Source organism: Desmodus rotundus, chromosome 2 (assembly GCF_022682495.2).
Source record: "Desmodus rotundus isolate HL8 chromosome 2, HLdesRot8A.1, whole genome shotgun sequence".
Classification (NCBI taxonomy): Eukaryota; Metazoa; Chordata; class Mammalia; order Chiroptera; family Phyllostomidae; genus Desmodus; species Desmodus rotundus.
In genome coordinates, this window is record NC_071388.1 from 8,816,248 (window position 1) to 8,828,547 (window position 12,300).

The 12,300-nt window shown below is 61.7% G+C and overlaps 1 protein-coding gene across 2 annotated transcripts; it reads left to right on the plus strand.

Moving 5' to 3' along the window:
- The first annotated feature begins 1,189 nt into the window (after positions 1-1,189).
- Positions 1,190-4,050, plus strand: CRYAA (crystallin alpha A). 2 transcript variants are annotated; one of them, XM_045194814.3, is made up of 4 exons: positions 1,190-1,465; positions 1,763-1,831; positions 2,700-2,822; positions 3,247-4,050. In XM_045194814.3, exons 1-4 carry the CDS (start codon positions 1,277-1,279, stop codon positions 3,454-3,456), a joined length of 591 nt encoding a protein of 196 aa, XP_045050749.2. In that variant the 5' UTR covers positions 1,190-1,276; the 3' UTR covers positions 3,457-4,050. The 2 variants fall into 2 exon arrangements, with proteins under 2 accessions (XP_045050749.2, XP_024415692.1); XM_024559924.4 differs by lacking the exon at positions 1,763-1,831.
- Positions 4,051-12,300: the final 8,250 nt, after the last annotated feature.

Here is a 12,300-nt window from a genome sequence, read left to right on the forward strand (position 1 = left end):
CCACCAGGCTGGTGCTTGGAAGTGCAGGAGGAAGGGTTTGGTACGGGGCGTGGCTGCCTAGACAGGAGACTTGCCAGGGATGCTCTGAAATCCCACTGTAAACGCCGATTCCGTCTTCGATGTTTTGGGCACAGTCCCGCTTGAATCCCGGGTAAGTCCGCTCTTTCTGGGCCAGGCCGCGGTGAGAGACGAGTTTGAAAGGACCCCTGGTGCTTCAAGGGTGCAGCTGTGGCACAGACGTGGCTGGAACAGGGGAGGCACAAGGATGAACAAGCAACTTCTCGCCGTCTGGTCTGGCCATCACGAAGCTAGTGAAGAGAAGTTCCGCTCTTTCCTTCCCCTCGGGAGGCTGTACATTAGCATGATGCTCCCCAGAGGTCAAGCTACTGAAAACATCAAAAGCCTTAAAACTGACTAGTGGCAGGTGCCTTCCGGGGACCATCCTGAGCAATAGGTGGGCAGGACCACAGAGAGAGAAGCTGACAGGAGCCAGGCCCAGAGCAGTGACAGCAGGGACGAGGCGCTGGCATGACGGGTGCCTGGTTGACGGGACGCCATGCCCAGGAGGGGACACGCTGGCAGGGTCAACAGCGGGGGGTGACGCGTGGCGGGGAGCCTGGGGGCGGGCCCCGTGTCTGTAGACGTGAGCGCGCCTGCCTGTCTGGGTGCACGCAGGCCCCGGTGCCAGACGACAGGGGCTTTTTGCTGCTGGGAGTTTCCTGTCTTTCCTGAGGTTTTTGCAAGCACGCAGAATTGTTGTTAGCAGGAAGAAGTAGTGGAGGCGATTCTGGTTTGAATGACGATGTGCCCTCGCCTGATGGCTGTGGGGCTTGGGTGCCGCTGGTCTAGCCTCTGTGCCTTAGTTTCCTCGTCTGTGACGCAGGAGTATGAGCACCCACAGGTGGGGTGGCCATGGGGTCATGCAGGACCACTTAGCAGACAGCGGTCCCCCGCCCAGTAACAGGAGATGAGTCTTCGCTGCCCCCTAGAGAGCTGCACTGAGGGGCTCTCCCAGGGGGTGCCGTCCCCTGGCGTCCAGCGATTCATGCTGGGCAGGGCCCAGGGCTGGGAGTGGTGGGCGCCCAGCCAGGGCCACATTTCTGCTGAGTGGACAGCCTCCCGCATGAGCTCACGCTTTCCAGACAGATCCCCCTAATGCCTGCATTGTGTCCCCAGCATATATAGTGAGAGCCCGGTCCCCGGCTCCCCACTCCGCTGCCCAGAGGCCCCTGCCCGAGTCCCTGACGCCCGGGTCCCCGCAGTGCCGACGCTCAACATGGACATCGCCATCCAGCACCCCTGGTTCAAACGCGCGCTGGGCCCCTTCTACCCCAGCCGGCTGTTCGACCAGTTTTTCGGCGAGGGCCTCTTTGAGTACGACCTGCTGCCCTTCCTGTCGTCCACCATCAGCCCCTACTACCGCCAGTCCCTCTTCCGCACCGCGCTGGACTCCGGCGTCTCCGAGGTAGGGCCGGCCAGTCCGGGCTGGGGCCGGGGCGTGGCTGGAGGAGCAGCCGGGGTTTCTGAGGCCGGCCCTGGCGCAGGGGGCGCCAAGCTCCTGAGTCCTCGTCTTGTTTCATGGAGTGGATGGTGACAGCCGCAGGGCCACTTTCCTCTTCCCTAACCCAATTCCTCCCAACACGCAGAGGCTGGGTGGGGCCCCCACAGCAGAGCCCCCACCACAGCAGAGCCCCCGGTGCCTCCGGGGAGGGGGCGGGAGGGGAGCCCGCCTGAACCCGACTGCTGTCTTTTCCTCCATCAGCTCATGAGCCATATGTGGTTTGTAATGCACCAACCACAGGCTGGAGGCCCCAAGAGCAACCCCACCAAGGCAAGTTCCACGGCAGATGTGAGCTGTGTGTTCAGCAGCTGTCCCGCTCCCCTTTCAGCAGGGAGCCTGGGTGGGGAGTGAGCTGCCCAAGGTCCCGAGCCAAGGGTCTCCTCCTCCCTGAAGCCTTCTGTGGCCAGCAGAGATGTAGAGAGTGGGCTCATCCCACATCTGCTCAGGTGCCCAAGGCCAGGCCCAAGGGGAGGCCACGAGAGCCGTGGGCCTTCCCTCCCTGAGCCGAGATTGACCCCAGGTCCAGAGTGCTGGAGGTGCTGGCTTCTCTCACCCACAGTCTAAACACAGGCCCGCCCGGAGCTGACACCACACCAACCCACTCTGGGGGCTCAAAGAGCCCAAACAAACCCCAGTGAGTGAGGCACAGGGTGCGTGAGAGTGCCGTGGGCGCCACCTTGTGGGCTGTGAGGTGGGACCAGTCAATGTGAAAGGACAGGGCCCCCCGCTGTTGATGGAGAGACGAGGGGATGCCTGGGCAGCGGCCTTAGTCCTAGTGCCAGGTCCACCCAGCTGGCCAGCCAGCCTTATCCAACCAGCCAGCCGGCCAGCCAACCCGCAACAGCTGCCCAGCCGTAACCAGGCAGGCATCCACAGACACCAGCGCCTCGAACCCCCAGTTTCTGGTTGTCAGCTGAGTAGCCACACAGTCCCTAGTCAGGACTCCTTGGGACTCTGGTCCCCTGGGAGAGCGTCAGGAGAGCTGGAGCTCTGACCTGCAGTTTCTGTTCTGATAACTGGGATGGAGCCACCGGCCACTCCCCAAGGGCCCTCTGGCCCGCCGGGCAGGGACCAGAGCAAGCTCCCTCCCCGAGCCTCGGCCCCAGGCAGACCCACATGAGTGGCGGTTGGGTTTCAGGTCCGGTCTGACCGGGACAAGTTCGTCATCTTCCTGGATGTGAAGCACTTCTCTCCCGAGGACCTCACGGTGAAGGTGCAGGAGGACTTCGTGGAGATCCACGGCAAGCACAACGAGAGGCAGGTGAGCTCACAGCCCTCCCTGTGCCCTCGAACCCGGTGAGAGGGGGACGCTAGGACTCCAGCCCCAGGAGCTTCTCCACGTCCACCTAAGCATAGCTGCCTCGCAGGGATGGGGGGTCACTCCTGAGCCCCCAGCAGCTGGGTGAATGTCTGGGACTGTCCCTGGCTCCGTCCTGATCACCAGCATGATGGGGTGGGATGAGGAAGGACCCCAGGAAATGCCGAGTGCCGGCCTGAAGAGCTGACTCCATGGCAGCGATGGGCCCCTGGCAGGCCAGGACTTCTGTGTGGGAGGCTCACAGTTGACCCTCAGCAGGAGCCCAGCCCTGCCCGTGCCACCTGCCCTGGGAGAGCCTCGTGCTGTCCAGGAGGCCCTTCTCCACTGGGTCGGCATCTCTGATGGTGCTTCCCCCCACCCCACCCAGGACGACCATGGCTATATCTCTCGCGAGTTCCACCGCCGCTACCGCCTGCCTTCCAACGTGGACCAGTCGGCTCTCTCCTGCTCCCTGTCCGCCGACGGCATGCTGACCTTCTCTGGCCCCAAGGTGCCGTCTGGCTTGGACGGCGGTCACAGCGAGCGAGCCATCCCCGTGTCCAGGGAGGAGAAGCCCAGCTCTGCACCCTCCTCCTAAGCTCGGCCTCAGCCTCGGCCCCGCCTGCTGCTGCCCCCATTCCCATCCATTGGGGTACCCTAGAAAGTGGGCGTTTGTCTTCCTTCTCTTTCCTCTTTTTGTTTTCTTTTCCTCTTCTCCGAGGGAAGGAGGGTTTGCGAGAGTAGCTTGGAGAGCTTGGGGCCTTGGCCTGAGATGCCATGACCTCGGGGTGATCTGGACCCCAACACCAGCCACTTGGTGGGAGTGACAGCTGTCCCACCTGTTTTAGACAGCAGCCCCGCCCTCTCGGGGGACACAGGCCTGTCTGGCTGGCTGAAAGGGCAGAAGGAGAACACCACTGCTGAGTCATCTCTGAGTGACTCTCCACTCAGTGCCTCTGACCCATGGCAGTGGGAACCTGTGCCAGGACCGAGCCGCGTGCCTGCCCACCACTCCCGGGGCCCTGAGGTCCATCCACCGGAGGCCCCATGCGCTCAGGCCCTCAGCAGCCTGCTTCCCTCAGACCACCCTCCCTCCTCCTTCCTGTCTCTTCTATGCTCTTGGGGCGTCTGGCCACCCGTGACCTTGCAGCCCATGACGTGGCAGTCAATAAAGAGCAGGTGACACAAGCAACTTGCTGTCTGGTGGCCCTGCTCTCTCCCTGGGGGCAGCATGGAGAGTGGTGGAGAAGGCACAGGGGGCCGCCTGGTCCTGCTCCGTCTCTAAGTGACTGGATTGGTCCCTCGACCCAGCTTCACAGGAGGGAGAGGCTTCTCAGCACCAGCGGGGATGAGGGAAGGGGCCGGGGAAGTGGAAGGGAGAACGCCAGGCCCCCTTCTCCAGCTCTCTCGGGAACCAGGAACCAGTTGACAGGCAGGGTCTCAACCTCCTGGGCCCAGCCACCCTCTGCGGGCCTTCTCTCCAGATGCCCTCGGGAGTGCCCTGTAAGGCTCTTGCCCCATCCTGAGGGATGAGACTCGGCATTCCAGCGTGGTCAGAGCGTGCCCACCTCTATGTGACACCATGCCCTGGCTCCCTGTGTGGGAGGCACCCCCTACGCTGCCTCCCCCTCCGTGAAATAGGCTCAGGGGTCTTCAGGTGCTTGTGGAGACCAGAGCTGAGCCTCCGCCGCCAGGAGCCGGAGTCCTTCTCACTGTTTGCCCAGGCACCCCAAGGTGGGGAGGAGATGAGGCTGGGGGCCTGCAGCCTGGGTGGGGTGGGGAGGCCCTGACACCTGCACAGCAACCACAGAGAGGGTGAGGTGGGCAGCCAGAGGTGGCCTCCAGGTGTGGAAGCCAGCAGACACTGGCTGGATGGGCACCGCCAGTGTGGTCAGGCCGCGGGAAGGGCCCCCTCCTGGGGACTGGAGGCGGGGGCATGGGGGACGCTGACGGAGCCCAGCAGACAGCCCTCAGGGTGGCTGGCGCCCACACTCCTCCCGGGAGAAAGGGGACGCCTGGAAGGCAGAACACATGAGAAAAAAATTTCCAAAGTGATCGCTGTTCAACACACAGTGAAGCTGTGTGCATGTGCTGGCACACACATGCGCGCGCGCACACACACACACACACACTTCTTGTGTCTTTTTCACCACTCTGCGTGTGGCCCCTGTCTGAAGGAGGAAGGAGGCTCCCTCTCACCCCATGTACCCCCCCTTCAACAGGAAGGCCCCCCACTCCTGCCAGTTAATGCTTGTCTGGAGAAAATGTGGGGTGCCCTGTGTGGGTGGTAAAAACGATCTCTGCACGGGGCCAAGGCCTGAGACTTGGGGAACTGAGAGTCTCCGAGCTTCCTGCTCCCCCCGGGTCCTTGGAGGGCGCCTTTTCCTTTGCACAGCCTGGCACGCCATCGCACCAGGAGCTGGGTGTCAGGGTCCTGTCGGGTCTGGTTACAGCCACAACCAAGCTGTTGTCAGATGCCGATGGCCTTGTGGTCACTGCAGGTCTTGTTTAGGCCTTGTCATGGGCTGAGCTGTGTCCCCCCACATCGAAGTCCTAAGCGCCTCAGAATGTGACTGTGTTTGCAGAGGGGGTCTTTGAAAAGGGGATTAAGTGAAGCAAAGGTCACTAGGGTGGGGCCTAATGCACCATGACTGGTGTCCCAGTACGGAGGCTAGGACACAGACACACAAACAGAGATGACCCCATGAGGACATGGGGAGGGGACAGCTGTCTGCATGTCAAGGAGCTAGGCCTCAGGAGAAACCAGCCCTGCGGACACCTTGGTCTTGGACTTCTAGCCTCCAGACTGCGAGACCCTAAACTTGTATTGTTTACGCCACCCATCTGTGTCCTTGCTACATGGCCTGACCTGACCACCACAGGCGCAAGGACACAGCCTGTGGCTGGGCAGGCCTTCTGGTGACAGTGACAGTAGGCTCACGGAATCTGGATGATGCTCCTCAGGGATCTGCAGGGAGCTTCAGGGCTCAGCCCAGGCAGGGGAAGTCAGAGAACCCCCCATTATATAAGGCTCCCCGACCTCCTGGGCTCTGCATGTTGGCTCTTCCAGCACTGGGGTCGCGGGGGGAGTCTGGCGCCATCGGAGGTCCCCTGACTCTGATGCTCTCGCCCCAAATCAGTCCCATGGGCTCTGGCAGAAGAACTTCCGAACCCAGAGGACTATCTGCTCCCCCTCCCACTCCTTCTTCACACTCACCTGTGTCTGCCCAGTGTGAGACCTGGAGCGCATCACCTGTGTGGCTACAGGGTTGCTGCAGCCTGGTGCTCTTGCTGCTGCTGCTTCCGCCGCTGCTCTGCGACTCTGCCAGGCCAGCGCTCCCTTGTCCTCACCCTGTCCCTCTCTAGTCACTTGTCCCCCACCACCCTGAGCCGGGGGGGGGGGGGCACTCCCCCACACAGTCTGGGCCACCAGAGCCAGGCCCCGCCCACTCCAGCATACACGACTGTCCCCATTACAAAAGCCATAAATATGGGGGTGGCCAGTGTCTCCCAAACCTGCGAGCCCCTGGGACTGCCCCCGCCCAAGAATGCTTTGCAAATACAGACTCCTGGCCCCCACCCAGATCCACTGGATGGAAATGTGCAGGGCTGGGGATCAGGTGCCTGCACTCTCTCTAGTTTTGCAGGTAGTGCCTACAGCCAGGCAAACTCGGGAGACCTGGATAATAGTGGCTGCCTGCAGGGTGGGGAGTGAAGGGGAGAGGTCTCCCTGAAGCCGCCTTTCCCATCCCAGCATCGCCCCTCGCCCCACCCACGTGGTTTCGGAGCAAGAATGAGCCAGTACTCCTGGAGCCCCATCTGCACCTTGAGCAGCGGCCGCAGCAGCAGGAAAAGAACTAACTGAGCAGCCCTGTGCGCCAGGCCCGCGCCCACCACACTGGGGCCGGGTGGCCCCCATGCAGCCCACCCAGAACCTTGCGAGGGGCTCTGCTGTTGGGGGAGAGATCCAGGTTTCCAAGCCACTTGCCTGTGTTCCCCACTGGCGACATCCTGGCCAGGATCCACCATGCCTTCCTGACCTCAAAGGCAGGACTGTGAACCCCTCCATAGGTGGGTATTACAGTGTCAGCCCCCAACCTGTAAGTCAGGAGGCACCGAGGAAGCCAGGCTAGTCCTGGTCTGCTGGTGACTTGCCGTGTGACCGTGGGCAGGTCCTCACCTGTTCATGATGGTGGTGGACTGTTGCTCTGCTGCGGGGGATGGGGTGGGGTGGGGGGTTCCTTCAACCCACAGATGGCTACCTGCTATTCTGAGACTCACCACCAGGTGGCAGAAGAGGCCTGGTCTTGGCTGAGACCTTGCTGGCAGGGGCTTGAGCGTGTCTGTCCCTAAGGTCACCTTCATGGGTCCAGACAGCAGGAAGCGGCAGCAACACACATCTGCAGAGGGCCTGGCTGCTGCGGCTTGGCTGACAATGTGGAACTGGGAGACTCAGCCTGACCTCAGGGAGTGACGTCCGGCACAGGAGCCTGGAGCAGGGAGACACACAAGCCACGCAGGGAGTCAGTGGTATTTCTTTACAATAAGCAGTTTTTGTTTCATTTGCTCGTCCGTAACATCATTTGAAAAAGGAGAAGTTACTGTGTGGAGATCACCCCTGTGCAGAATGACATAGTACATCAGCCCTCCCCTCACTGTACCTCCTGCCCCCCTCTGCCCCCACCTAGCCAGCTCCGCAGGCCTCTCCTAGGAAGACCCAGGGCAGCTTCCTGTTCTGTCACATCCACAAAGGCCAGTGGGGAGGCTGGGCAGGGCCAGGGCAGGGCGGGGAATCGGTCCTGGAAGGAAGCCCCAGAGCCTGACAGAGGTAGCAGGGTCTCGGGTCAAAGGTCCTGCCAGCCAGAGGCTGCATGTGGCCGCCTGGAAGCAGGCTGAGAGCCGAGGCCTGTGCACAGTGTCAGATGCAGTTTGAAAGGGAAAGGAGCCCAGGAGCTGAGGGACAGGCTGGGACAAGACTTTCTAAGGGCAGGGCAGGCCTGCCACCCAACACGCACCTCGGCCTTTAGGACTGGGGAGGGCATGAAAAGGGGAGCCCACTAGGGCTGGGGGCTGAGAGGGGTGGCCTGGCCAAAGGCTGCAGACGCCATGTGGCCCCGGACAGGGCCAGCTCCCCGGCCTCTGGGCACCAGGCCGGGAGGCTCTGCTGTCACAGGACTTCCTCCAAGATCTGGGGCTGAGCCTGTAGGGGCAGCGGAGGCAGCAGGCCCCACTCCCGTGTGCAGGCTGCGGTCACGGAAACAGGCAGAATGGAAGCTCTGCATGCACGCACAAACACACAGCGCAACTCACACACACACTCAAACACACAGATAAGTGTGACCCAACACACAAGTGCACACGCAGTGACACATGCACAAATGTACACAAGTCCACATGTAAACACACTCCACGCGCACACACATACACACACATGCCTGCAACAGCCACAGGCAAGCAAGCTGTAGCCTCTACTTCCTGCTTCTCACTGCACTGGCTTCCTTCTGTGTCTGCTTTGTACTTGAACTTGAAAGACACAATCATACACAGAGGCTTCCTACCCGTTCCTCTGCCTTGAGGAGGAGCCTCTCCCGTGTGCAGCTCAGCAGAGCTTCCACACCAGGTGCTCCGAGGGAGACCTGCCGTTCTTTGTGTTGCTCGGAGCACCTGATCACCTTCTGATGCTGGGGCTGGCAGGAGTGAGGGTGGGGCTGTGTGCTCAAGGGCACCCCAAGGTCACCAAGAAGAGGGGCAGTGAGAAGCAGAGGCAGCTTGCCATTGTGAGGAGCTGTCAGCAGCCAGTGAGCACTTTGCCTTTATCCCACCAGGAGCCAGAGATCAATAAAAAAAAATGGCTCAGAAGCACGGGTTTCCACAGCCAGCGTGGGCCTCTTCAGACAGAGCCCTGCTGGCATTTAAGGGTGGTTTTGCAGATCACATGGGCCTGGGAGACCAATCAGACCTGGAGGACCCAGGCAGGAGACGGAACTCCCCGTGCCCACCCCAACAGGCATGTCTGCAGGAATGTTGAGGCCCCATGATGGCCTGGAAATGGCCTTCAGATGGTGTGGAAAAGAGTGCTGAGCCTGGGGGGGGCGGGAGGCCGATTTCTTCTGATGCTGATAGCAGCCGATGTCTGGGGTTCACAGCGCAGGTCTGTGCTGAGGGGCCACACCTGGGCTCACTCGCAGGGACCTACCCGGGTGCTGCTCTTCTGCCTACTTCCCGTGAAAATCCAGGTTCAGTGAGAGGTCCGAGGACACATGGTCCCAACGGGGTGGGGCTCTGACTCCCAGCTGTCTCCTCCTGAGCCTGGTCCTCACTCTGTGACCACCAGTGTCTGAGGCCACAGAAACTCGTGCTTCCCAGGATGGGCAGCTGCCGCCCTGGAGTGGCTGGGACGCCGAGCACACACTTGGCAGCTTCGAACAACAGCAATTTCTTTGGAGGCCGGAAGCCTGAGGTCAAGGTGTGGGCAGGGTCGTGCTCTCTCTGAGGGCCCCAGGGGAGGGTCCTTCCCACCTCTTCTGGCTTCTGGTGCTTCTGGTGTCCTTGGCTTGCAGTGGCATCACTGCCTTCTCGGCCTCCACGGTCACATGGCCTCCTTATTCCTGGCATGTATCTCTGTGGCTCTTCTCTTTTGTAAAGATGCCAGCCATTGGGTTCGGGGCCCACCAGATAGTCCAGGGTGCTCTCGTCTCCACCCTTACCTTCATTACATCTGCAAAGGCCCTTTTACCAAGTGAGGTCACAGTTGCAGCTTCCAGGGTTTGGAATGTAGGCATGTCTTTGCGGGGGGGTGGGGTGGGGGGCGCGTCACTATTCCACCCATGACTAGGACTGACACCCGTGAGCTGCAGGACCCTCACCTGCCGGGACACCTTCACACACACCACTGGCCTTGTTCCTTGAAGAAAGCCGCAGAGGTCGGCAGGACAGACACCAGCCCGTTTTAAAGATGAGGAAACTGAGGCCCAGAAACGTGGAGTCAGAGGGAGGAGGCCTGGGGTAGGAGCCTGGCTCAGCCACTGGCCAGGGAAGCTGGGGTTGAAATCACCACCCAGGAGGTGACGGGAAAGGTTCCTCAGGTCCCTTTGTGGGACAATTCTGTGAGTCCTCGACTCCGTGATAAATCAAAGGGAGCAGCCTGCGGTGCTCGTGATGAACCCCTGCCAGACCAGCTGTCCCCTCATGCAGGGGTGGGGCCTCTGCTTAAGCTGGGTTTGGACACTTCCCCTTGAAGCAGTGGAGGGCAGCAGGGGACAGGGACTCTCCTGGCTGCATGCCAATACTCGGAGGCCTGTGTTTCTGTTCTAGACGTTTCTACGGTGATCCACAGCTGTCTGCCCACGGATGAACCAATGTCTGGGGTTCGTCAACGATTCACCCTATTAACAGACTCATGGGGCAGCCACTGACCCGGCTCAGTGCTACCCTCTGAGGGACCCCACATGCTCCCACCTGGAACCGGGAGACAGCGTGGGCTCCACTCCGGGCACAGGATGAATCATCACAGGTTCAGGCCCTCGCCCGGCTGGCAGGATAGTGCTGGACCGCAAACCTTCCCCAGGGCACGTGGCCCCCAGGTTCATGAACAAAGGAAGCTTTGGTCAGGCTCAGGTGACAGGGGAGCAGGGAGGCTAAGGGGTGACCTGGGGCTGACAGGGAGGAGGCAGACCAAGGGGGCTCTGGGTCCCCCTGGCCCTGGGGACACGGCACACCACCAGCTTCCTGAAATGTCCCACCATTAGCCCCTGCTCACAAACCCTCAGACTGTGGGTGCCACTCTGGGAGACTTGGTGCCGGCACCCTCCCCCCGTGGGGACCCCCCGCCTCACCCTGGGCCCTGAGGCTCATCTGCCTGGCTTTAACTTTGAAGCTCATCCTCAGCCACCACATCAGCCCTCCCAGCATCGTGGGGGGCTCAGAGACTGAGCAGGGAGGGCCCGAAAATCTGGGGGCGATGGCCAGGGGAGCCCCCAGCAGCCTGGCCCGAGCTGGGATCCCGGACCTGGCATGCCCAGGCCAGGTTGGGCAGACTCTGCTGAGGAGTCCCGGGGCTCCAAGGCCCAGTGTCCGAGGGCTCAGCCTGAGAGCGGGGCATGCAGGCGGAAGGTTCTGGGCCAGAGGAGAGCAGGGCCGAGGCTGGAGCTCATGCAGGGCACTGGCTGCCCGAGAAGGAGGCAGAAGCATGTCCAGCAGGGGCGGGGGCCTGAGGAGGCCCCTTGGGGGGGAGTCATAAGGGGTCAGACCACAGAAGCGGAGTGGGCAGAATTCGAGGATGTCCTGCATCAGGGCCAGCGAGCCTGTGGGCGACACCCATGCGTCCTATGCCTGTGGTGAATGAGGTGCCCTGTCCTTCTTTTATCCCGGAGCTTCTTTTGCCTTGGTCCCTTCCCCAGTGTGCTGGCCCTGGGCATGAACTTCGGAATCTATGAGGCTTCCTCCTCCAGCAGCTGTCTCAAACTTGAATGTGCATGGAGGCCGGGCACCTTCCATAAATGCAGGTTCTGGTCTGCAGGTGGGGGCTGCAACTGCCTTATAAACCAGCTGCCAGGGACGCCACCTGCCCCAGGCGATGCTGGAGCAGCTAGGGCGGCCGTTAGCCCCCAAGTTAGGTCTGCAGCGTCTTCATCGCCCATCCAGGCCCCAGTCACCTGTTTTCTGAGACCACACAGTGGGGATGGGGGTGACGGGGCGCCTCCAGTAGGGGGCTCCTGGGCACCACAGGGCAGCTCTGCCTGGAGCCCCACTCCCAGCGTGGGATAGGCCAGGAGAAAGGGTCCTGGGGACGGGGGTCTTGGGCTGACCAGGCTTCTGGCTCAGCGCCAGCAAGGCCAGCTCTTCAGATGCCTGCACTTCCTGTGCGCCATGCCAGGGCCCAGGTGGCCTGTCCCCTACCAGGTCACTTTACAGATGACAGTTGCCATTTGGAGAAGACAAGGAATCTTCTAGGCCACACCTGGCTGCTAAGAGACAGAGCGGGGCATTGTGGGGACTTTGCTGCCTCCACTGGGCTCTGGGGCTCCTTGTGAGAGGCCTCGTTTGTGAGGCCTCTGAACTTGGCGGGGCTAGATGAACTCAGCCCTGGGCTTGGAGGGAAAGCCCCTCGCCCCTCCCAGTGGAGGAGGTAGGTGGGGGATTGACTACAGGGAGGGAATTGCCCCAGACCCCCTAAGCTGCCAGGTAGGAAAGCCCCAACTCAGAAAAGGCAGGGCTTCACCCAGCAACTCCTCTGGCTACCCCCTTCCCTGGGAATCCCGAGAGGAAAGCGGGCGGAAGGGGCAGTTTCTTTCGGCCCGTGGGACCCAGGGGGACAGTAGGGACACTCCGGGGGGGGGCACACTTCCTGCCTGGGCAGCCTTGCCCATTCTGGCTTCCTTTCTCCCCCAGCCCTTCTGGGAATTGGTGTCGCAGCTGAGCTTTGGGTGGAGGACGGGCTGGG

Coding starts and splice junctions, on each gene's coding strand:
- CRYAA (XM_045194814.3), top strand. CDS start 1,277: ATGGACATCGCCATCCAGCACCCCTGGTTCAAACGCGCGCTGGGCCCC. Junction 1,466..1,762: donor TGGACTCCGGCGTCTCCGAG/GTAGGGCCGGCC, acceptor TTCCTCCATCAG/CTCATGAGCCATATGTGGTT. Junction 1,832..2,699: donor CCAAGAGCAACCCCACCAAG/GCAAGTTCCACG, acceptor GTTGGGTTTCAG/GTCCGGTCTGACCGGGACAA.